Source organism: Papilio polytes, unplaced genomic scaffold (assembly GCF_000836215.1).
Source record: "Papilio polytes unplaced genomic scaffold, Ppol_1.0 DF824303.1, whole genome shotgun sequence".
NCBI lineage: Eukaryota > Metazoa > Arthropoda > Insecta > Lepidoptera > Papilionidae > Papilio > Papilio polytes.
Window position 1 is genome coordinate 2,022,470 of NW_013524901.1, and position 24,791 is coordinate 2,047,260.

The window sequence follows — 24,791 nt, forward strand, 5'->3', positions numbered from 1 at the left end:
AACAATTGTCAGATAACTGAGTACATTTACATGATTTTGAGGTAAATTAAAGCAGCAATTTGAAAAAGTAACATTTTATTTTACTTTCGTAATGTAATTAGTTTTAAGTACACATATAATACAGGACATAGATATTATGTCCACTTACATACAACACTACTGTTAATATTAGAGATTCAACATAAAACATTTATATTTACTATTAAAATTGTGAAAATGCAACCATTGAGCATAATTTACGACTATCAGATCATTAGGCTTACAAGTATAATATGCATTCTTAAATTGGCTCAATAAATTTGTAACAAAAATATAATTTTGTTCATATTTAAACAGTTGATACATTTTTTGCATATATCAAATATTTATTTAACAATATACTGATGTTTTAATAACCTTATATCACTTTAGAACGGATTTTTAACTGTTTGCATTATTATACAAATAAAATCATAAAGTCAACAACTTATATCTATTATTTACTAAATGGAACCATTGTTTTAATTGGTTAATACTGTTCTTGTATATAAAACCTAGCATTTTAATAACCACCAAAAATTGACAAAGAATTTTTAAATAACATACCAATACAATACAGTACAAAATTGAATCTAAAATTAAATTATTAATAAGCAACAAAAATTTTAATAAGCTAAGCTCCCTCTACATATTGTCTGTGTGAATTATTTATTGTCACAATAATTCCTAAATGTTGTTGTTTAACAATAAAATAGTAAATATATTTACAAAACGTTACAATCACTGTACATTACAAAAGGTCAAGAAAGTATAAAGTCAAAATAATACTGCTGAATTGCAAAAATACACTAAACTTTGAGTGCTTAGATAGTCACATTATAATCTAAACATTCAGTCATTGTCTACATCAATACTATGTTTCTTCTCAAACCTACTGAGCGAATTTTGGCAGTCATCATGAATAACTACAGTGGTAGCACTAACACTAGAAGGACTATGCGAGTGCGTGATATTTGTGCGATTACTGTCTGCCAAATGTTCTAATTCATGACTCTCTAAATTTGGCACTCCTGAACATATGGAACTAACGCGAGAGATTGTTTTTCTATCTTCAGCCGCAGACTCCTTTCCTGAAGTTGTCCCAACTAATTGCAGGAGGGAACAAAGAAAAAAGGTTGCATACACCCAGCTGACAGACATGATTAGCGCCAGAAAAGCACCAATTTGGGAATAAGGTAATAAATTTGATCGTAATAAAAATATTCCAGCAATCCCTGTGGTCAGTGCTGCCGCTGCAGTAGGACCAGAGGATGCTGTCAATGCATATTTAACTCTGGTAGACTTTGTACCACCAGCATTTGTATAACTTAAAGCATAATGAAGACTAAAATCTACAGCTAACCCTGCTGATGTTGATATTGCTACACTTTCTAATACATTTAATTTCCAGTCACTTAACACTAAGATGGCTATTGTAACTGTAGATGAGAATACCATCGCTGCTAACGCACAAATACTGATGATCAAGCTACAGGTAGCCGGGATAAGTACTATAAACCCTAAGCTAGCAGACAATATTAAAGCCAAGATAGTCCCACTTGCTAATGTTTTCTGTAAATCATAAAACTGCAAGTCCGATATAAACCAACCATTACGCATACACGAGGGAGCAGACGACAGTTGATGTTGTGTCCATTTCTCAACTTGTTCGAAAAAATTATTCATTGCAGTGTAAGACATTGAATATGGAATGACACTTTCAAATTCTATCACAATCGCTGACACATTGGGTGGATTCGCACTCCTTAGAAATTTAGGTCCAGCCACTCCTGGCATAAAAAGTTCCCTAGGAGTTTGATATAATGATTCCATCGCTGATAAAATACAAAAGTCAAAAATTTCTTTTGTATATGGAAATCTTGAAGATTCACAACACGGTGTTCTGTTTATTTTATCAATATTATCAATACATCTTCTACTCATGAACATTCTGAAGCTTTCAATAAAACAATTGGGCAGTAGTGGACCTAGGGTGTGTTGATAAAATGGTTGGCTTTTTATATTTCTGCAGAACTCTGCCAACCACAGTTGCGACTTAGGATATGATATGGAAAACTCTGTGTCAAAAACTAAATGTCCAGTTGATGCTGGATCCATGTGATTACCATTATCAAGAGCCTTCACACCCCAAATCCACCTTAAAGGCATTTTACTACCAATTCCTAAATCTTTGCCAAATCTTTCAAACAGAAATTTCTCTCTATATTCCATATCATACTTTTCAAAAGGATGGGATGTCTGAAACAGCTGAAACTGTCTTGTATCTGGTAATTTAAGTCCAGGGTTGTAAAAAACTACAACAACACTACCAACTCCTATAGCACCCAAAATTACTACAATACCTATGTATGATTTTGTTACAAATGCTATAATAAATCTATTCAATACAACTCTGATATCTCCTCCAATTTCATCTATAGTTTTATAAATCACAATATTCCATGGCTTTTTACTTGTCGAGTACAATTTTACATCTAATATAAACACGGATACTGGCAACCAACTTATCATAAGAAAAAAATTAACTAACACTGCGGTACCAGCGAATACACTGAAACAATTTATAGCTGGTATATAGCTGACGTATGACGCATAAAATGCAACAGCCGTTGTTAATGTAGTAATAAACATTGTAAGAATAGAATGTTTTAAAGTCTCCTCAAGTATCTGTATGAGAATAGTTTCCCCAGCACTGGAAATATTTTTTATTTCCATGAGTTCACTATCTTGGGGTACAATATTATCACGTATCAACTGACTGCTGATCATCTTCCATATTTTGACGTAAAGGAATGCATCATCAGCTCCAATACCTATCACAACAACTATCACTAATAAATTCATGAAGGGAAAGAATTCTAAATTGAATACGTAAATATATAAGAAGTATGCAACACCGAGTGTGTATGTTATAGCTATGAACAATAGTACAGTCAATACAATAGATTTTGTATAAACCCATACACATATAAATACAAATATTCCCCCCAATCCTATCAACCATGTATCCTGTATTATCCATGAATCAAAAAGTGCATTCTTCAATCCAAAATCCATGGCAGGAATTCTCAATGTATCATAAGATAAATTTGAACTTTGCAATTTTTGATAATACGGAAGAGCAGTACTACTGCATGCAAGTGGAAGAAAGACCATAACATTTTTCACAAATGTATTATTAAACAGAGGTGGAGAGAAAGCATCATCATCTATTAGATAAAATAATAAATTATATACAGCATCATACTGTGAACAATACTTAGGTACCCTACATTGATTTAATTCACATGATGCCATTAATTTGAAGTCATGAAAATAACTGGCACATTTCTTTATAATTACAACTGCATTCGTAACATCATCTTTTGTAATATTTTCACAAGAAATCTTGCCTGACATTAAAGCTATATAATTTGGAACACTCCATACTGGACAGCACATGTCCTCATCTTGCATAGATCTTTGACATAACTTATAATATTCTTTACCACCTACTTGAACTAGAAGAGATTGTAAATTACATAGTTTTTGAACATTTTCAAAGTCTAACATTGATGAATTTTCAGTGTTAGTAACTACTAAATGAGCATAATCAGAAACAGGAGCTCCACACATACCGGTTGCATAATTGTGATGAATCTTGTCAGGAGTGCGCTGCATAGATTTTAAAGATACCCACTGTTTCCTTGTATGATTTTTCAACATTTCTACATTCTCATCTTCATAAGAAACATTTTTTCCAAATCCCCAATGAACATGACCATTTTCTGTGTTCTGTATAGTAGAATTATTAGATTCGATTTTGTTTTCAATACCAGTAGAATAGAATTTTGGTTTCTTCTTTTTGTGACCTTTATTCTTATTTCTTTCACGATTTATTTTTCCTTTATTCTGAATTCGGTTGTGATAGGTATGGTTCATACGTTTTTGATCGGCTATTTCTTTAGGGTTAACTGCGAGCCGTTTAGATGGCCTTGTTTCGTCGATGAGATTTTCCCAAGCAATAAAGCGACGTGCCAATAATGTTCCTCTGGTTTCGAATCCTACAATGGGATCCGAAAATGACGGCAACTCATGACATATCAAAGGAATCACAGTTAAAATTGTTAAAATAACAATTATTACAAACATATAAAGGTACGAGTAACGAACAATAAACCTGGCATAAAGTGTCAACATTTTTGTGCAGCGATTCCGTAGAACTCATAATTACTTCTCAAGTCATTCTTCTGGATTAGTGAGACTGGTACGTTCTATTAAAATAAACGGAAAATATGTTTCAAATCTATCTACATTTTTGTCATTACATTCAATAACTTCTGCAAATCGGAATGTTTTTATGGTGAGAAAAACAATGACGCATTTGTTCTATTGTCTATTGTCATCATAGATTCAAAGGTCTGTCAGGGATCAGCTGTCCAAAAAACAGATAATAAATTAAAAGTGGAAGAGATTTTTACGATATTCATCAATTTTATATCTGAAAAGCCAATGATATTTAATTGTAAATTTGGGTAAATTAGTAAACTCTGAGTTGGAAAAAAATACAGAATCTTTCGAGTATCGGTCATTGATTTTGCTGTAAATAAGAACTGGGTCATTGTAATACCTCTCGGCAAGTTTATTTCCACCCTTTCGCAACATAAGCTTGCTTTCAAAAAGAACATTTAAAACTATTAGAAGCTCAATATAAGTTTTTTCGTTCCTGATTATGTCACGAGGAGAGAAATAATCAAAGATTTAAATAGAGTTTTTAGTCTTTTAATTTTTTACATACGGCAATAATTTCTTTGTCTTTGGACTCTTGTGATCACAAGACTTCTTCGTTTTGAGTTTTCTGTCAAGGCAGTAATTGGAGAAAAAAAAGGCCGTCCCTTTTGGGATCTTCTGGTTCAGCAGCTCCAATTGACTCAAAATCATCCAAGATGAGGTACTTCTTAACGTATTTGCTGGTGCTCCTTGTGGCAATTGTCATTCCGATATTTTCTATGTACTATGTCCTGAATGGAAAAGGTGAGCAAATCAGTTTCGGATGGTTCCTGGAGAACACGTCCCCATACATGTGGGGTACGTTGGGAATAGCTTTTGCAGTAGCATTTTCCGTGGTGGGCGCGGCTATGGGCATCCATACGACGGGAGTGAGCATAGTCGGAGGAGGTGTCAAAGCTCCGCGTATCAAGACTAAGAATTTGATCTCCGTCATCTTTTGTGAAGCTGTGGCCATTTACGGTTTAATTACTGCAATCGTGTTGTCTGGAATGCTCGAGAAGTACACGGAACCCTTAACTGACTTAGCCATCAAGCAACAGAATTGGATGGCCGGATATGTGATGTTCGGTGCTGGGCTCGCCGTAGGTCTAGTGAACCTGTTCTGCGGTATCGCTGTGGGGATTGTGGGATCAGGAGCGGCCCTTTCGGATGCCGCCAATGCAGCTCTTTTTGTGAAGATCCTGATTGTAGAAATCTTCGGATCAGCCATTGGTCTTTTCGGCCTCATCGTCGGCATCTACATGACGTCAAAGGTTAAAATGGGTAACCAGTAATTCAAGAAACTTGAAGATAAGTGTAAGTTACATTTGATCTTACTTTTATACTTTAGAATAACTATTAGTACTTAAACTGACTTAAGACCTTTGTTTGACATTATTATGCTTTCAAAGTGAAGTTAGCAACCACCGCAAGATAATATCAGTCCCATTCACCTTAGATAGAGCCTCAGATGTGCTCCAAACTAGTTAGTGTCAATATCTGATTACTTTATCTATGTTACCCCTTTCTTCATATTTCTCATCATATTTATCTCAATTTCATTAAAGAAAATTTTGATTACATTTAATTTCATTACACTAATTATACATGGCACAATTAGTTAAACATCAATGAAAATTTTAGATGAAGGATTATGATTTTTGAAAAGAAGTAACAGTTGAGGTAGATTTTCAATTGAATCTATGTCTATGTTCAGTTTTGTTTATTTTATGAAAGCTTTTTTTTTGCCAAATTCAATAAAAAATATTACATAATCAAGATTCAATAATGTTATTTTCTTTCAATATGAAGTTCCTTAAATTAGATAATTGCGGTACTTAAAACCTTGATAAATCCTGTCTTTGATACTTATATGCTTCTTTTGAATGAAGTAACATTTTTAAGCAGTAAAAAAATTATAAATATTAATGTAAGGTTCTTGTCTTGGTCTTGTGGGAACCTACTGCTATTTCTCCCAACCCATATTTTTTTATATATCATTAGGTGGCAAACAAGGAACTGGCTGGCTGGTTAAGTATGGTACAGCTAAGCTGTGAGCCTCTATGTGGGGAAAAATAGATTAATTCAAATAATGGTACTGCCATTCTATGGGTACCTTAGGCCTTAGGCCTGTGGAAAAGCCCATTGGATTTAACAAATCCATACACTCTTTTCTACTAAACTACAATTTTGTTCAGTCATGTTAAGACACTGAATTGATTCATATTCAACTGAATTACTTAAAAAGATTGAAATGATAAAATTCATAGATGTAATTCTGCAAAGAAAACTGTCATTTGAAATACTCAGCATCACCATCTTGCCCTTATATGTTATGGAGGGTCAGCACAGCATGTGCTGCTCTTAGATACATTTCTAGCAGCCATCATATCTGAATCCACAAAAGCATATCATCTTTCACACAATCCATCCACACTTTCTTCCGTCTTCCTCTATCTTTGTAGCCTTTGTATTAAATACTATAGAATGAATTACATGATTTTTCTGTATGTTTCAGTGTACAGCACTGGACCATCCGGCCTTGACCTTCAATCTTAAATCTGTGACAGCCAGTGCTCAGCGCAAATATATCAAACATGTGTGAAGTTTTCTATGTTAAGTGTTGGACTCTTGTACTTCTTAATCAAAATATATTCTGTTGATGTTTTATAAATTTAAACGAGATTTATTTCTATAATTGAGAGACAACTGTTTTAATAATAATCTGATCTTAGCACTTTCTTTACTCAATTGTTTTTTTTTTCTTTTTAATTTAATGGTTTAATACCATATTTGTGTCATAAGTCTTGTGTTTTGTAAGTCTGTTTTCAAGTTGAATGAATTTAAACCACATAGGCTTGTTATGTTGGTTCACTTAAGGTAAATAATATCTGTAAGAAATTATTTTCCCTTTAATCATAGAGTTATTTTAAAAGATTGTTTTAGTTTTGTTCTCTAATTCATTATTGTGCTAAGATGTCAGATAGTGCATTGAACAGGTCTGTATTGTATTGGAGTGTTTTAGAATACTTTTAATCAATAGTTTGTGTTGTTATCCATTTTACAGTGTCCCGATGTAGATGTGACTAGATACTAATTGCATTCTAGCACTAATTTATCTATGTATTTATATATCTATACATAATTATAGTGTAAACATCAACATTTAGATATCTGTTAACTGCTGAACGGTAAGGTGCTCAAAATAGTTTAAAATTATGCAATGAAGTATCTAGTCATATTTTATAAGGCTTGAAACATTCCATGAAATCATACGATTTGTGAAAGCTTTGATTGGAACAGATAAACATTTTGTATATAGTTAACACTACTATATAATTAAATAAAAATAAATTACCCAATTTATCAGTTGTTGACTTTAGCTTACATGTTTTAAGAAGCTTAAAAATAACCTAGCAGTTTACGTTTTGAAATTCGTCGAGTGCATGTCGTAGTTTAGGATGTAATGGAGATTTTATCCCTTAGATCAAACAGATTTTCAATTCAAATGGCAAATTTACTTTGTCGATTTGTGTGTTATAAAACGAAATTTGCGACCCGTCTACGATTTTCGCGTCAAATCATTGGAAAATATTTGTATGAAATATTAAATGTTGTCCAATTGTAAATATTAGTTTGCTTCCTTGCACTATTATAAATCTTACTAATTTATTGTAAAATAATTATTATCCATTTTATGGGACGATGATGAAAGCCATATGATTATGGATTACGTTGTCTAGGCACAAATTGAGTGCAAACTTTTGCAAGAACAAGATATAAAAGTATTATAAGAGCATTATGTGTACCGTTTACAGATGCGATAATAATATATTTGTGCAAATGTAGATATTATGTATGTTGAATAAATAGCTAAAACTTGAAGGTGTTTTTATTTTTTTCCTTTCCCTAACTTTGGTTTCCGTTGATTTAGGGTAGGCAACGCATCCGCTTTCGCAAATCTATGGGCAGGGGTCACTTTGCCATTTTGATCGATTCAGGTGGCCGCTTACTTTGCCACCTTATAATATAAAAAAAAAAACTTTGGAAGTGAACGTTTCATAATACCTTACAGTCACATGAAAACGTCATGTGATCATGTAAATTGATGATGTAACAAGAATTATATACTACTAGCTTTCTTCCGCGTAGAATTAAAAAAATAAAACAAAAGTAAGTAGCCTATGTGTTCTTCCAGACTATCCTCTACATCTGTACTATCATCGAAATCGGTTCAGCCGTTTAGGCTACAAACTCTAACAAACATCCATCCATTTAAACTTTCGCATTTATGATATTAGTAAGATTAGATTTTGCCCGCGACTCGGTCCGCTCGGAAAAACAAATGAAAGTAGCATATGTGTTCAAGACTGTCCAAATTCTTCATCTATGTCGAATTTAATCCATATCCGTTCAGTGGTTTTCCTACAAACTAAGAAACATCCATCTGAACGTTCGCCTTGATAATATTAGTGTCTGTAGTAGGTATCTACCATTTTGTTTTTCTCTGCTGTATTTGTCTTTCCATTTTGCATTTTTAACATTACCAAAATAGGTAATTTTGAACCTTCTGTAAAGCTTTCTTTGTACTGTTTATCTAATCATGTGGTAATAACGATAAATAATACAACACGTATAATTTAGCAATAAAATATTTTATTTTCAATATAAAACACTTTAGATGTACAGCTATACTATACAATTCCAAAAAGAGGTACCTATCGAATTTATCACGAAGCGGAATGTATAATTTGAAATGAGCCAAAATTTACATTGAATTTTCTAAGCATATTTAAAACTTATTTACTAAATCGCCTAGTACGATATTCTGAGCAACCATATTTGACTGCAATAATTGCCATTGTGTTAATTTTTTAATTTCTCGGAATAAGTTTTTTAAAAAGATTAAAAATGAGGAGATTTTTTTTTTATTTCTTACAAAATTGTGCAGTATTTTTAAAACAATATGGCAATATTGGAAAGTATTGAGAAAGCCTTTAAGTTTGAGCTCTATAAACTAAAAAAAAAAACTATAAAGTGTAAAAATTCAGTTATATTTACAAAATAGGTGGACTCTTCGTTAAAACGCACAAAATGCACACAAACACACGTTTAAAATCAACTATTTACAATACTAATTATGAAAACTAACATTTCATATTCACATTCTATATTTCTTAAAGCAAACATTATCATTGAACATTGAATAATGCGTTATTCACTCGATAATTTGGTTTCTCTTATATAAAAATAAATTGTTTAACATCTTGCATTAATTTACTTTTACACAATAAAGCTATTAAATCGCTAAGGTTATTTACATGACTGCCTTTGGATGTCATTTCCCTAATGAATTACATTTAGTCTTTGCACAACACCCGGATTAAAGTGTAAAATGTGTCAGATACCATGAGTAAAACGTCATGAATTAAACTAAGTACTTGCTAGAGTACATTACTTTATATTTAAATTAATAGTAATAAATGCAACTGACAATTTATTAAGTTTACAAGGAGCATTAACTCGTTGATGGCTGAACGCCGCGTCCACCCAAAAACCAGATGAAATAATAAGTGGACGCTGCGTTGACGGGTATATTTAATTATCAAAATCTATTCTACTCTTGTTAAAAGTGAAAAATTAATATGATTTTTGTTCCCAAACAAATTCGATAAACAAAAGTTTGCTCTATCAATTGACATTATATGGAATGTTCAACGTTATTGTGTTTCAGAAACACCTCCACAGAAATATAGTTATGTTTTTCCCATAAGAATAAAAGAGATGACAATATGTTTCACGGGTGTTAATAATCAAAGTCCAGGTTACACATTTTGTATGGAAAATTATAAACCCTAGATTACAGTTAAAATTAAATCCATTTTAATCTTAAATCTATTTAAAGCATAGACAATAAATAGCCGTTATTTGCTACGCTATGGCAGTGGGTATTGAGTTGACAGTCTTTATAGAAATTCATACAAGCTATTTAGTTAGTATCCGAACTACAGTACAACGAAATTAAATAAATTAATTTAACTAATTGAGATTCATTGGAAATCTTGTACTATGATGTCTTCAAACTCGAGTTTCTGCGTCGTCTTCAGTAGTTGATTTCCTAGAACAGTTATCTGTGTTCATTTGTTGTACAACTTTATTTTGTAATATGTAGGAAATTAAATAAAACTAACTAAAGCGTTTTATTTGTATATTAATATTAACTGTAAAAAGTTACATTCTAACCTATAAACTATGACACACTATAGTTACGTTCAGAAACATTTTCATTTAGAGTTCGATAATAAAAGAGTGTAAAGATAAAAATGACCGTGAAATTCGTGACGTAAGATCGCGTGCACAGATGTTTAGTGCTAATAAATGTATCCGAACGTATTTAAAACATGTATCTTTATATATTTTAATATGTATTACATGCATAACATTAAATAAAAGTTTACCTCCTCCCTACGATGGTTGCAGATGATTTTGCGCACGGCAACACCACCAGTTAGCAAAGCAAAAGATGATTTATAATGAATTTTTCTCATATAACCGCCACCATCTATTAAGAATTTGTTACAAGTTATTAATATTGTGTCGACTGGACAATACAATTTTTGTATATTTTTAGAAACCAAGAACCAAGGTTTCTTGAGATGTGTAAACATACTAGTTAATTTATATTTGTTACCTACTAAAAAAGTTGTAGTTAGTATTGTTCTATCTTTTTTTAGCTTCCTTGTAAGTAAGAATAGACACAGTTAGTAAAAAAGCAAAAGAGTACACTATTTCATTGCAAATCATGGTTTAAAAATTTTAAATAAAAGACTAATAGGCGGTATTAAATAAAAATAATAGTAATTTTCTCAATAAATTAATCGATATTTAAATAGGAACATTTATATCTCAATGCATGTCAAGCCAATGTACTAATGAATGATGATTTTTTTGTTTTGATATTTTAAATCATGCAGAATGATAGAATTTTGAATAATCCATGCTTTAATGATTCTAGCCAACATAAAATGTAAATGTATAAAAATATGTAAAGAAAAGAAACTTACTCGCTGGTTTCTCCCATAGTTGCTAGTGGCGCCATCTGCTGTTGATTTTCACCTGAATGCAAACATAAATATGACGTAACAATACAAGTAAATAGTATTTTAATGAGACATCGTTAACATTACAACATTAATTAATAATTATCAACGATTAAAAACCTTTTTTAACTATGAAATATTGTTTTCAGGCACATTTATTATGTAAATACTAAGTTTCCCTCGCGACTCCGTAGCAATAGCAGTTTAGGCTACAAACTCTTACATGCACCCATCTAAACTTTCGCAACTATCTATACATATAATAAAATTTGGAGTGTCTGTTTTTTAAAATCAAAAGAAAAATTCCAGATTTGTAGAAGATGATGTATTTGCGATGGTATTAGCAATGAAAACGAAAAGCATTTAAAAATTTTTTGTCTGTCTGTCCGCAAGCCACGTTTGTTCCGGGCACGCTCCGAAACGACTTGGCCGATTTCGACCAGACTTTCACTAAAGGGTGGCAGACATGGACGGGCATATTATAGGCATTTTTTATCTTAATGTTGCGTAGATGAAGTCGAGGGCAACAGCTAGTTTATAATATTAGTAAGAAATAAGGTAATTATTTATATATAAGGTAATTTCATGTAATTTTTTTAGTTTTGACAGTTGTGAAAGCGTCCTTACCTGCGTGTGCGTTGGCGCGCGCGGCGAGCGCCCCCTCGCGCGTTCCTATGTGATCCTCCTCAGCTAGAGTAAAAATAGACAAGCGTGCTAAACTAAATATCATAAACAAAACGAAAAAGCATATTTGTTTTGAGAAATCACTTTATATATTCAGCAACTTATTAAAACAAAAAAATAAAAAAAAAACATATCGTCGAATTGAATACCTCCTTCTTTTGGGAAGTCGGTCAAAAAACGAAATACGAAATTAAAGTGAATAAAAAAATCAAACTAAAATAATTTAAAGCATTAAAACAATAATAATTGCAAAACAAAATTCACACTATTAGTACAAATTCATTGAAACTTACCCGTGTAAGGGAATAAATATTTATCGTGTGTAAGCTTATCCGATCCTTCCGACATTCTATCATTATAATCTCCACCATAATGGCTTTCCATTTTCCTTTGATAATCATTTTTCAACATAGTCGCTATCCCGGAGTCCCTAAAATCTCTCGAAGGGTAACCATCATGATCCCTTGTAGTCACTCCTGAGTCCCGGAAATCCCTCGAACCGTACACATTGGGGTCACCGTTCAAATACTTTGTAGGACTGTAGCCGTATTCTGAGGTTCTTGATGCGGGTAGATAGGTTTTGGAGCCGTAAGGGTTTTGTGGTAATCTGTACATTGTGGGTGACATGGGGTAGTTAGGGTCGTAAGGTATCTGTTTCTCTGTATCGTTAGGTAATACACCGTACATCAGTTCTTCGTCCATTACGCCATATCTAGAATGTAAGTTACTAAAATATTAAACGATAAATAATAAAGAAAGTTTTCTATAGCTAAATTACTGCTATTTGAGTAATTCTAATGATAACTGGTCACCAAAGCGACCAATTATGGTTGTTAAACAATAGTATCTTCCTATACAATGATATCTCTACTTATAATACTACTAGCATTCGCCAGCGAATCCCTCCACGCGGAATAAAAAAAACAAATGCAAGTAACTTATGTGTTCTTCCAGACTATCCTTTACATATATGCCAAATTTCATCGAAATCCGTTCAGCCGTTTAGCTACATATGCTAACAAACATCCATCCATCCATACATCCATTTAAACTTTCGCATTTATAACAGAGGTAGAGCCCGCTTTAACATCTTCGCACGAATGGGTCGGCTCGCCCGGTGTAATACCACGACCACACAGAAAACAGGCGTGAAGTGGAAGCAATTCCGCGTTTCGTCTGATGAGTGTGGTGCCGGAGGCCTAATTTTAGTCCCTTTTCCTTTCCACCCTTTTCTTAAGAGGGAAGGATTGAAAGGAAAAGTGGATTTGACGGTGGAGGAGTCGCATATAAAGTGGAAATGTCCTCTTTACGTGCGTCTCCTCCTCCGTCGATGAAGGGTAGGCAACGCATTTGTAATTGCAGATGTCTATGGGCAGCGGTCGCTTTCCATTTCGGTGGATTTAGGTGGCCGCTTGCTCGTTTGCCACCTTATATTATATAAAAAAAAGTATGAAGTATGATAAAGAGGAAAGATTTGTATTTTTTTTATATTGAAATAACTCGTAAACTAATGATCTGATTTAAATTTCACATGGACGAAGTTGCAAGCAACAGGTAGATTTTATATTTTTTACAGGACTCAGAAGCTATCGTATCGATACCTGATATTGTGTAGAGAGTGATTGTACCGACCTGTTGTCGAGCGGCAGTCGCGAGGCGTCGACGCTGGCGACGTAAGTGTCGTGCACGTTCTCCAGTATGGAGGGCTTGAGGCGGTGGCGGCCGAGGTACACGCCCGACGTGAGGTCGGGGGGCAATTGTGTGGGCAGGGGGTGGGGTAAGGGGTGAGGCAGAGGGTTGGGAGAAGGCGACGCCGCGCTCAGTGCATCCTGCTCCGAGCCCGTCTCCTGAGACCAGCGGCCCATGTCTGGACGGTTCCCTTCTGATGAAAAAAAATCAGATTAGTAATAGTAGTATAAAATAAGCCTCTAGAATTTTCTATATAAAGGTAAGAAGGGACCTTCTCTGCCATGCGGTGTCCAGCGCGGCGCGGAGGCGAGCGGCGCTCCTTCTGTGATGTTGGGGAGGTAGTTGCCGCCATTGCTGCTGCTGTTGCGCTCTCCTGTGGAAATTAAACTTTACTTAGGGACTGTCCCACCACTGGCTGATAGAGGCTCAGATAACTTAAAAATGACATCACTGTGAGATAAGGACAAAATCCGACATTTTCATCAAATATTTTACACGTTGGATTGTTATTGCATTTGTCGGGAATAATTTGCGACAAAATATAATACTTAGGGCCTGTTCAATCAATTTGTAAATTATGTGATAACTATCCAACGTGTAGAATATGTGATGGACAATTTTTTTTCAGATCAATTAAAACCTACAGAAGCTAAAAATTCTTTAACCAGTAGATAACGCTTCTATGAGCTAGTATCTTTGGAAAGTGTTTCGAGCAACTAATTTGTTAAGTTTGTAAGAATGTGTGTGACTGACTGTTGGCGGAGGGCGCGTGGCTGGAGCGGCGCGTGCTGGTCTCGTCGTCGTCGCTGGAGTGGCTGGAGGCGAGGTCGAGGCTGCGCGCGCTGTCGCTGTCGCTGTCCGTGCCCTCCGCGCCCCCCGCACCCCCCGCACCCCCAGCACCCGCCGCACCCCCTGCGCCCACACCGCCCCCCGCGCCCTCGCTCGCACGTTTGCGACGACGTCTTCCTTCATCTTTTGACAAAAACAATTGTTTAGAACATCTAGTCATCGATCAGTTCTTCTTGGAATATGTGGTAATTTCGATCAGTTCTTCTTGGAATATGTGGTAATTTCAATTTTCGACTACAGTAAGCTGCTGGACTCAGCATAACGTTACCATCTTTCCTGGTGTGCAGCGAGGAGTCGAAGCCCCTGAGGTATGCGGGCATGTCGCTGGCGCTCGTGTTGTAGTTGGACGTCGACGTGCTCGTGTGCCGTAGCTGGCCGTCGCTACGACTGCAACGAAAGGCCAATTAAAGTTATCTATACAGAAGCCGATCAAACAGAATTATCTGAATATATCGAAATTACGGTAAAGAAATATTCATATATAATTTAACTCATTATCATGTAACTGCAAAAAATACAGGACTTCATTTAAATGTGATAGATAAATACATAGTTACAAATGTACTATATTGTTACCTATAAGGGCTGGAGCTTGTTTTAGTAGTGGAGCGCGAGGTTGTGGAGGAGGCAGATATGCCGATGTTGCGCAGCTGCCGGCCCGGCTCCCCGCTGTGGTATGCCAGAGCTGACCTAAATAATAAAAAAAAACAAAACGTAAGTCATCTTATGTAGTATATCGCTGAAACATTAAAAAATTGACTTGTGTAAATTAATACCTGTTTGCTTGAGAGAGGTTCGCAGCGCTGGAGCTGACTATAATGGACGTGTCAGCAAGGGGAACCTTCTTGCCCAAGCATCTGAGGACAGTCCTGGAAGAATAGTTTTACTTTATCATTTTGCTATAACACATAATTACTTAAGGATTTTTTTTGTCAGTATGAAGCTTTTAAGAAAAGAAGTTCAGTGAGCCCCTGTTTCGTAATGAAGAAATTTGATATACACGTTTTTATTCAATGATTGTCAGATTTGTGTAAGGCGGTAAGGCATATGGTGTAAGGTGTGAGTGCGAGTGGTGCGAGTTGTGTGGTGGTGCGAGTGTTGTCGTGGTGTGGCGTACCTGCGCAGGTTGTCGCGCACGCGCACGTTGAGCAGCAGGTGGCCGAGCGCGGCGGCGGCGGCGTGCAGCGTGACAGCGGCGGCCAGCAGCGAGCTGAGCGCGTTACGGCGCGCGCCCGCCTCGCTGCCCAGCACCAGCGCGCTCGCCCATGACACGCACAGCAGCGGCAGGCAGATTATACTGATTGCTAGCAGCATCCTGACACACGTGCACACTTATTACACTATTACACTCTTTCCATAATCAGTGTATTAGAGAAAGTTTGAGAGTAGTCTCAGGGGTACTTCTTACTTGACATTGATTGATTGACGAAAACAAGTGATCGGATGATCTGTAGTGTTAAATTCTTCTCAGAACTTTGTACTACACGTCGAGATACAATATGTAACGAATGATATTAGAAGGATTGAGATCATGTATGATGTTGATGGTTACCGTAAGTTGCCAAATCCGGTAACGTGATCTCGGACGGTGAAGGCAGCGCGCGTGGCGCCCGCGAGGAATACCACGGCGACGGCGGCGTACACTGCGGCCGGCACCACCACCCACCATACCACCGGCTCGTGGCAACTCACCCAGCAACTGGACATGGATAGAACAAAACTTTAGTAGTACACACTATTTTGAGAGCACCGTGTGGGTGTCGCGATGACTTACAAGAGCGCGTTGCCGTACTGGTGCGGGGTGTGGGCGGCGGCGAGCGCGAGCGCGACTGCGGGCGCGGCGTAGGCGGCGGCGAGCGGCGCGGCCAGCCCGCCGTGGTTGACGTCGCGCAGCTCGCGCAGCAGCCGCCGCAGCTGCCACGCCTCGCAGCCCGCCCAGCCCAGCGCCGCCAGCCACCAATAGTGCAGTGACATCGCTATAACCTTGCAGCCGAACTGAACACACACAAATATGCTCAAGTACACTACCCGTTGTCTATTAGCATTCGTTAAACGACCAGAACGCTCTCCCTCTATGTAGATTTGATCAGATATACAAATTAAAAGACTACTTAACTAATAAAGCTTACCTCGTTTTGCACCAAAGAGTTTCTAGCTTTGAGCGCGATAAGATAGAGAAGTTCTGCCATAAAGACACAGAATATGAGATGCTTGTGTATGGAATTGGAGACGGTGGCGGCGCCGCCCCGCATCAGGCACAGCGCCGTCCACGTCACCAGCAGCAGCGGCAGGGAGATGCTGAACGCCGTGTATGAAGTAACAGACTCCAGTAGAGACGGCTCCGGTATCAACTGGTAATCAAAGGTAACAATGAACGTAATTTAGAACTAATACAAGCAACTGTCAAGCATTTCTCAGCAATAATATATGCTGCACATTTATACGAACCTCAATGTCAACTTCATCGACCAACACAGCGAAGGTCGATAGATGATTGCACGTGCAGTTAATGCGTAGAGGTTCATCGGAGTAAGGCGACCAGTCGTAATCTATTTCAGTATGACAGCCAACACGGGACCATTCACCAGACCTAAGTAATTGAAAAGGAATTAAAACCTGAAACATTTCAATAAAGCAGACTTAATTGTTACGAAATAAAAGAAATTTACCCTCTCAACGTCGACCAATGAACGCATTGCGGATTAGTTCTGGAGCCAAACGTTTCTCTATTTATATCCAACCATAACTGCAATCTGATAGGTTTCTTCAACCTAATACCGCTCAGACTTTTATAGACCAGCCTCTTTTTATCCACCTCTTTGGTAGAATTAATTCCATCTTTGGTTTTATCGTTGGGTTCCATAACAAGAGCCATAACTTTTAGACCATCACTGTCGATTTTAATAGCCTTTTCGCTGCCGTATGTAGAATTGCTTTCTTTTAAATTTTCCGTGTCTTCAGTTTTATCTTGCCTTTTGAAGGCTGGTTGAATTACAATCGGTCCATGATTTTCGTTGTTATCGTCTTCGTTAGATTGTGACCAGGGATTTCTTGTTTGTGGGTTTGATCCAATGTTGTTTGCTTGCGATTGATGATTATGACCTTTATTAGCGTAGACAATACCTAAAATATTTACAAGATAAAGCTGAACAATTATGGATAAACGTTTTATTTTCACACCATTTGTCCGGTGATTTTGGAACTCCTATGGGACATAAGCTGGAATCTCACCTGCAACATCATTAATGTGAAGACTGTCGTTGTCACTGGCCTCCCTCCTCCAGACGTGTTCAGGTACGAAGAGCGCGAGCTGCAGCACGGGCGAGCCGAGCGTCACGTTGACGCCCCAGCGCCGGCTCACTGAGTCGTCAGTGCGCAGCGGCAGGAGCTGGGAGGAGTTGCGCGAGTACTGCATGTATGCGAATACAGCACGGGACTCGTATACTGATACTATGTTTTCTGTTTTGTAAGAAATAAATACAAATGAGAGGTAAAATACGATTTAATTATTTAAAAAAATACACTTTTGAGTTATTTGTGTTGATAAATTCAACTGACCTTCTGTATTACTGTTAATTCCAAGCAGATCCAGCGGCAGAAGTACCCTCGAATATTTATCAAATTTGTTTTTATTTTTCACATAGTTATTATATTTTGGGAATGACACGGTCGGACTGGATGGTTTCTTTGTTTTGGTTTTGCCGTTGTTATAGTAGCCGGCTTGTATTGGGGAATGTATGAATGCAGAAGTATCGGGTAGTACCACACGCTCAGTTGTCATGGTTTCTCCGCTATAGCGGTTTAATTGTGTAGGTTCGAAACCATATATCGATTCTGCTGTTACAATATCCACTCCAATGACTGTAATTACAAATAGAACAGTTAAGAATCATCTTTAAAAATGATGGTTAGTTGAAAATAAAGTATTTTACATACCCAAATCACTGGTGACGATTTCAAAGGGGCTTGTATAAGTATCATGCTGACTTTCCGCGAGTACTGATATGTATTTGTCGAACTTTTGCAGCAGATGTTCAGCGCCGTGGCCTGTCAGCTTCCTAATGCGTTGCCATTCTTTCTCATATTCCATGTTCAGTATTGTGTTTGCCGATTTGATTATGTTCTGTAGATGAAATAAAATTTTACAATTGGACTTTTTTTCCAATAAGCTGTCTTGTGCCACGCTTCGAACTCGTAGATGCATAATATTCAGAGTGATGCAATTAGAATTTGAAATTGTAAGATTCATAGCTGTCATTACAAAATATATCCTCTTAGCTTGGAATTCTCGTACTCAATATTCAAAATGTGTATAGAGGATAAATGTATTTCTTAGTTAACAGTTTTCAGAATCTCCACGCTCTCCATTACACGCCTGTTTTGTGTGGTCGTGGTATTGCTGGGGGCAAGCCGACCCTACAGTGCTATGATGTTAAAGCGGGTTCTACTAGGCGAGTTGAATCTACATAACTGACCCTGACGTAATCCTTGTCCTGGCTGTGTGTGAGGTTAAGGCCGGCCTGGCGCAGCTCATGGCGCAGCAGCTCCAGCAGCAGCCCCTCAGCGACGAGCACGTCAGCGCCGAACAGCCGCGACGTGCGCGCGCACGCGGACCACACCTCCTCCGCGAGACGCACGCCCACGAACGTGTTCACAGTCAGCTCGCCCGTCTCTATCTTGTGTAGCTAGACATTGGTATAAGTGGGATTCTTACCTATCTGTTGTTGATGTACAAAACAAGAGAGTTTTAAATGGTATATTTACCTGTTTTCGAAGCTGATAAAAAGTTTCAGTTGTACAGTTGAACATGTCAGGCTCCTGCCACGGCACCACTTGCACCTCGTCACACATACGCGTCGCTCTTCCGCTAGACCCTGCACGGTTAAAAAGACAATTATTTGTGTAATAAATTAAGAGCGTTGTACTGAGTCGATGTGCCATAAATTGAGACTCTAGGCTGTGACTTCGAACTATAAATAGTTCGAAGTCACAGTAGAATAATACATTTTATAAGGTTTACCTGTTGGACAATCAGTAATAGCTTCTACTCCAAACTTGGTTCGTGGCCACCAAACTCCATTCGAAAACGATCGAGGACATCCATCATAAATAACTGAAAATGTTAAAAAGTGACATTGGAAAAACAAAAGAATTTCGACCAATTTTTTAATGAAAACTATGTTAGGGAAGTACCTTTGCAGCCAGCATTGGGCGTGACCTCGGCGTACAGATTGGAGCAGGAGTCGCAGGCGCGGCCGATAACGCCGCTGCGGCAGTGGCACTGCCCGCTGCTGTCTTCGCACGAGCTGTTGAGCGAGCCAGCTGCGTAGCACTGGCATGCCACGCAGCCCTCGCCCTCCGGGGACTTGTAGTGGTTCTCCTAAGAACACGTATGTATCGAGATGAATTTGGAACAGAAGTTTAATGCCATTAATGCAACTTGTTACTAGTCTACAAACGTACAGAAAAAGTTCAAGTCCAAACCTGTAAATCCGTGTACATACCTTGCATCGGCAGCGGCCGTCTTTAGCGGCGCAGTGCGGGTGGAAGCCGCGCGCCGAGTCGCAGTCGCACGGCCCGCAGCCCGTCACACCCCACCATCCGCCGGGACACTCCTCCTCGCGATGCTCCACACACCCCTCCGCTATTTGAGAAAACAAGTATATGTAAGGAAACAAAATCTAAAATAAAAAGATAGGAGTACTTAAATGCTAGGAAGAAACTAAATCTCATATTTCGCGGAACTAACCTGTCATAATGTACCCCTGTGCGCACTTGCAGCTGTAGCCCCTGTGCGAGTCGTCGGGCAGGCAGACGGCGTGCGCGCCGCACGGCCGCAGCTCGCACGCCGCCGCGCAGCCCGGCCCCACGCGCCCGCGCTCGCACACGCACTGCGTGCTGTCCCACTCTGACTCGCATTTACTCTACGCAGGAAGGAAAGGGACAGTTATATTAAAATCATTTATAACTGTAAATAAAACGCAATCGGTTAAGAGTTAATACATACATAAGGTGGACAGATCGAAAGCAAACAATCTGCCTTCGACTGACATCCGTCTCGAACATTTTCTCTGACAGTTGGCCGGTTGAGTAGAGACTGTGCGGTGCCCACTCGAACGTCCTGATTACATTTGAATGTTTGTAATATCACAAACATTATAGATCAAAATTAAGGAAAACAATTTTCCAATGTACTAACTTGAATACACCCTTCAAAGTATCCAACTTCTGATGCCAACAATCCCGCTGTAGTATCAGGACCGCCGATGAGAATCTTGCCGATGTATTGTCCTTGTATCTTGTTGGCCAACATCGGCAGCAGCGCGCTCTTCAGCCCGTAGTCGATAACGACCGATATGTCGGTGCCCAGCCATTTGATTTCTACTCGATGCCAGTTGCCATCAGCGAGGTTAGTCGATGGTAGGAACATCGTTTCTCCGCTATACGAATAGTGCAGGAGTCCCGATTTAAGCTGTAATAAAAAAAAAACATATTGACCGAAGAAGTCTTTTAATAGTCTGACAAATATATTTTAAGTACTTACACTAATAAATACGCTGCTATTCTGTCCGACTTGTACGGACATAAGGAAGGCGTCATGTTGCCGCGTGCGCAGACTGAGGGCATTCAGCCAAGGTAGCTGGATGGGCCGCAGGAGAGGGTTGAACGACAACATTCCATCGCCACTGAACCGCCATGGCGCAGACGTTGCTAATTGTATAAGAAACAAAGATTAAAGAACCGTCAAGACAAACTACAGTGTCACATTTGTTTATACTTACTCTCAGAGCAGTCATGTCCCGAGTAGCCCTCGGGGCAGTCGCAGAGGAAGGAGTCCCAGAGGTCTGTGCAGTTGGCGGCGCGGTGGCACGGCGCGGAGCTGCACCGCGACCGCTTCTGCGGGCAACCAGCTAGTGTGCCGTTGTCCGACACGTAGCTGTGTACACAATGTCAAATACACTCCTTTTCCACTAAGCTAATAATCTTATCTTACTAATATTATAAATGCAAAAGGTTAATTGAAGGACATTTGTTATAGATGTAGAAGATAGTCTGAAAGAATTCATAGGCTACTTATTATTAGGTTTTTTAATTCCAAGCTAGTAAAGTTATAATAATATTTAGTTAGTTACTAACCTGTTAAGATCTAGAAATTTATGGTCGATATACACATCGGATATGCAGCCAACAAAATCCTTGTTCTTGACTTGGAAGCTTGTTGGGATGTTCGGTAGACCGCCAATTTGTAGAGGTCCGGTCAAATCAAGAAATCTGCGATAACGAAAATGACTATATCTTATTGCTTTTAAATACTGCACCAGGTATATTTAAATAACATTATTATGATTTCTGTATTGTTTTACCTGTGACAGGTTTCAGTGGGGACATCGCATCGCGGTGGTAATTCTTTCCTTGTGAAGTTCGCGCATGCGTATTTTATTCCGAATTCGTTCGCGCCAGCCAACGATAAATCTTTATCACAGTCATCTACTATCATAGTTGCAGTCTGAAAAATGACATTTATTAATAGTACTGACAAATATTAACTATTTTACGTATGATTGATTATCGATTAAAATTCTCATTAGTATAAACTACCACGATCACGTCAGCTAAAAGAAGGTAAGAACGATTTTAGGTGAAAAACATGCAATGTAAGTTTTGAATTTCCGCAGTGGAATCCCAGACTTACCCTATTATAATACTGTATCTCCACCGTGTGCCAGGCGCCGTCGGAGACGTGCGCGGCGACGGAGACCTCAGTCCTGGCGCCGCCCAGCGCGAAGGAGAAGCGCAGCCCCTCCCCGCCCGCGCGCCCCGCCCCGCCCCCCACCGTCTCCAGCGATACGAAGTCGTGTCGCTCGTTGTACCGCCCGTTGTACATCAGAAGACCAGATGGAGATGTGGTTGCGAATCTGTAGGATTTGGTCTTTTAGATCACTTACAGCTAGAGCGTCAGAAGGTCAGGGGTTCAAGCACTTGACTTGTAATCTACAGGTCTTGAGTTTAAATCGCATCATGTATAAATGTGATTGATATGTGTAAAGACCAACCCGCAGTGGGCCAGCGACTGTAGCCTAGTCACCCCTAAGGGTCGGATCCGAATTCTTTAGTCAGGACGTATAGTGAGCTGGTGATGATAACTAGATTTATCTATGAAGATGAATGATTCCAAATGTACTTACTTTAATTTAAAATTAAATCTGTGCCTTCTTTTCAGGCCAGGAAACGTCAGAAAAGAAGATGTGGGGAAACTCCTAGCTCTTAGTTCACACATAGCTGTTGTATACTCCGCGTCGATCGTACACCCCTGACACAAGATGCCGCCCTCCCGGCGCGCCACGCACTGCGACCCGCTGCGGCACATTGTACCGTCACCGTTCAGGTCGCATGTCGCCTTTTTTAAAACTGTCTCACAGTTCGTTCCTGTAAAGATACTGTAGTATAGATGCGTGGAATAAATAATGAAACGTCCATTTACTTTGACGGTTAATTTATTACTGACTGTTAAGTGTGCAGCAGATACATTGATATCCAGCTCAAAGGGCCAATACATTCAAAAGTTTTATTACTAAGAAAATTAAAGCTGTAAATTGTCAATTTGAAGGCAATTTTAGCTTAGTTGCTAAAAATGGAACTTAGCGACAGATGTAGTTGTTTATGTTAATTATATATTTAGTAATACATACCGGTAAATCCAGGCGCACATACACAAGTGTATCCTCCTTCTCGGCGTATACATGTACCGTTGTTAACACACGGCGAGGAATAGCACAAATCAACTTCTGTGTCGCATAAAAAGTGTTCTCGCAGACCTATAAAACATACAATACAGTAATTCCAATTGATAGCAATAAAATAAAATAATTACATTCATTAAAAAATGTTGATTTTATTATTTTGTTAGTGATTTCTAGCTTCAAGCAATCACCTGAAAATCTTTTTTTAAAACTGGATTTTGGTTTAATACCGGCCACTAGATGGGGCTAATAAAGTGGGCGCAACATTTATATAGTAATTACATTATTTTAAAAGACAAAACGATAGTTATTTAAAATAGTAACGTAATTTACAATCATTTTTATGTTAACACCGGCAACAGATAATCCACCAAAATAAGACAATTTAAAAAAAATTATAAAAAAGCAAAGGATTTTTGGCACAAAACAAAAGAAAGTGCGAGATGTGATACGAAAGAAGAAATAACGTAATTGTGCGCTCATGTACTCACACTAATATTATAAGTGCGAAAGTTTATATGGATAAATGTTTATTAGAGTTTGTAGCCTAAACTGCTGAACGGATCTCGATGAAAAGAACACATAAGCTATTCAATTTTGTTTATTTTTTAAGCGGAAGGAGACGCGGGTGAAAGCTTTATAATTTATACAAATAAAACGTACCTGTAAATCCTTGCGGACATTGACAAGTGAATGTGGTGACAGGATAGATGGGCCTGAACAACACACTGTCGCTGGTGATGAAGCCGGACGCGTTGCCGAACTTCAGCACGGTGAGACACTCCTCGAAGTTAAGGCACGGCTCGTGGATGCATACGTTGTCGTCGAATGGTAACACCTACAGTAAAATAAACGAATCTTTAACACGGGAAAAGTTTCTAGTGGTATCTTAGTAAGTGTCGGTGGCTAAGGGGTTTGAGCACTTGACCTGTAAGGTAGGCAACGCATCTGCAATTGCAAATGTCTGTGGGCAGTGGTCGCTTTCCATTTCGGTGGATTCAGGTGGCCGCGTGCTCGTTTGCCACCTTATGTTATAAAAAAAAATCCACAGGTCCTGGATTCGAATATTGGCATGTACCAATGAGATTGTTGATTTTTAGAATTTCATGTGTACATAATTTACTCGACGTTCTTACGGTAAAGAAAAACATGGTGATGAAAACCTAAAAAAGAAATTTAAAGATATTTGTGAAGTCGACCCTAAGCTGAGACGTATGGTTAGCTGGTGAAGGAACAGAATTATATTATTTACCTGTACTGTAGCTAGCCTGGCGAGGGTGGCGCGGTTGAGGTAAAGCCTCTCCCGCAGGTGCGTGGGCGAGTAAAACTCCGCTGCGTCGCTCGCCGCGCCTAGCTCTGCCTCCGGCCGCCGCGCGGAGAACGACACGTTCAGGATGTTTCCCGTCACATCGGTATCGTCCTGATTTGTAAAAAACATGAT

The 24,791-nt window shown here is 38.3% G+C and overlaps 3 protein-coding genes across 9 annotated transcripts in view; 1 reads left to right on the plus strand and 2 right to left on the minus strand.

Annotated features, from left to right (window-relative positions):
- Positions 1 to 90: 90 nt before the first annotated feature.
- LOC106101385 (protein dispatched) lies at positions 91 to 4,419 on the minus strand. 2 transcript variants are annotated; one of them, XM_013280621.1, is made up of 2 exons: positions 4,192 to 4,419; positions 91 to 4,082 (listed from the first exon to the last, which is right to left on the minus strand). In XM_013280621.1, the coding sequence occupies exon 2, from the start codon at positions 3,958 to 3,960 to the stop codon at positions 871 to 873; it is 3,090 nt and encodes a 1,029-aa protein (XP_013136075.1). In that variant the 5' UTR covers positions 3,961 to 4,082; positions 4,192 to 4,419; the 3' UTR covers positions 91 to 870. The 2 variants fall into 2 exon arrangements, with proteins under 2 accessions (XP_013136075.1, XP_013136066.1); XM_013280612.1 differs by having other exon boundaries at positions 92 to 4,419.
- A 401-nt stretch (positions 4,420 to 4,820) lies between these two features.
- On the plus strand, positions 4,821 to 8,172 carry LOC106101400 (V-type proton ATPase 21 kDa proteolipid subunit). Its single transcript, XM_013280633.1, has 2 exons — positions 4,821 to 5,604; positions 6,806 to 8,172. Exon 1 carries the CDS (start codon positions 4,965 to 4,967, stop codon positions 5,580 to 5,582), a length of 618 nt encoding a protein of 205 aa, XP_013136087.1. The 5' UTR covers positions 4,821 to 4,964; the 3' UTR covers positions 5,583 to 5,604; positions 6,806 to 8,172.
- A 751-nt stretch (positions 8,173 to 8,923) lies between these two features.
- Positions 8,924 to 24,791, minus strand: part of LOC106101242 (protocadherin-like wing polarity protein stan) — a 99,442-nt gene continuing 83,574 nt past the window's right edge. For 2 of the 6 annotated variants that reach the window (XM_013280422.1, XM_013280413.1), the window contains exons 20-55: positions 24,603 to 24,770; positions 24,014 to 24,188; positions 23,300 to 23,425; positions 22,796 to 23,036; positions 22,303 to 22,525; positions 21,974 to 22,116; positions 21,747 to 21,899; positions 21,392 to 21,546; positions 21,154 to 21,320; positions 20,809 to 21,081; positions 20,617 to 20,730; positions 20,359 to 20,533; positions 20,114 to 20,253; positions 19,803 to 19,989; positions 19,630 to 19,722; positions 19,374 to 19,483; positions 19,085 to 19,294; positions 18,546 to 18,732; positions 18,168 to 18,470; positions 17,841 to 18,068; positions 17,279 to 17,732; positions 17,058 to 17,199; positions 16,739 to 16,960; positions 16,384 to 16,604; positions 16,162 to 16,308; positions 15,727 to 15,924; positions 15,386 to 15,478; positions 15,186 to 15,299; positions 14,878 to 14,996; positions 14,514 to 14,732; positions 14,032 to 14,133; positions 13,704 to 13,953; positions 12,365 to 12,783; positions 12,015 to 12,077; positions 11,352 to 11,403; positions 10,057 to 10,405 (exon numbers count right to left, since the gene is read on the minus strand). In XM_013280422.1, the coding sequence (XP_013135876.1) occupies positions 10,366 to 10,405; positions 11,352 to 11,403; positions 12,015 to 12,077; positions 12,365 to 12,783; positions 13,704 to 13,953; positions 14,032 to 14,133; positions 14,514 to 14,732; positions 14,878 to 14,996; positions 15,186 to 15,299; positions 15,386 to 15,478; positions 15,727 to 15,924; positions 16,162 to 16,308; positions 16,384 to 16,604; positions 16,739 to 16,960; positions 17,058 to 17,199; positions 17,279 to 17,732; positions 17,841 to 18,068; positions 18,168 to 18,470; positions 18,546 to 18,732; positions 19,085 to 19,294; positions 19,374 to 19,483; positions 19,630 to 19,722; positions 19,803 to 19,989; positions 20,114 to 20,253; positions 20,359 to 20,533; positions 20,617 to 20,730; positions 20,809 to 21,081; positions 21,154 to 21,320; positions 21,392 to 21,546; positions 21,747 to 21,899; positions 21,974 to 22,116; positions 22,303 to 22,525; positions 22,796 to 23,036; positions 23,300 to 23,425; positions 24,014 to 24,188; positions 24,603 to 24,770 (6,426 nt within the window). In that variant the 3' untranslated portion in view covers positions 10,057 to 10,365. Of the gene's footprint in view, positions 10,406 to 10,745; positions 10,850 to 11,351; positions 11,404 to 12,014; positions 12,078 to 12,364; positions 12,784 to 13,703; positions 13,954 to 14,031; positions 14,134 to 14,513; positions 14,733 to 14,877; positions 14,997 to 15,185; positions 15,300 to 15,385; positions 15,479 to 15,726; positions 15,925 to 16,161; positions 16,309 to 16,383; positions 16,605 to 16,738; positions 16,961 to 17,057; positions 17,200 to 17,278; positions 17,733 to 17,840; positions 18,069 to 18,167; positions 18,471 to 18,545; positions 18,733 to 19,084; positions 19,295 to 19,373; positions 19,484 to 19,629; positions 19,723 to 19,802; positions 19,990 to 20,113; positions 20,254 to 20,358; positions 20,534 to 20,616; positions 20,731 to 20,808; positions 21,082 to 21,153; positions 21,321 to 21,391; positions 21,547 to 21,746; positions 21,900 to 21,973; positions 22,117 to 22,302; positions 22,526 to 22,795; positions 23,037 to 23,299; positions 23,426 to 24,013; positions 24,189 to 24,602; positions 24,771 to 24,791 lie in introns of all 6 variants that reach the window. The other 4 variants (XR_001225497.1, XM_013280408.1, XM_013280439.1 and 1 more) reach the window with 4 other exon arrangements.

Excerpts from the sequence above, each read along its gene's own strand:
- LOC106101385 (XM_013280612.1), bottom strand. The coding sequence starts at position 4,218 with ATGTTGACACTTTATGCCAGGTTTATTGTTCGTTACTCGTACCTTTAT.
- LOC106101400 (XM_013280633.1), top strand. The coding sequence starts at position 4,965 with ATGAGGTACTTCTTAACGTATTTGCTGGTGCTCCTTGTGGCAATTGTC.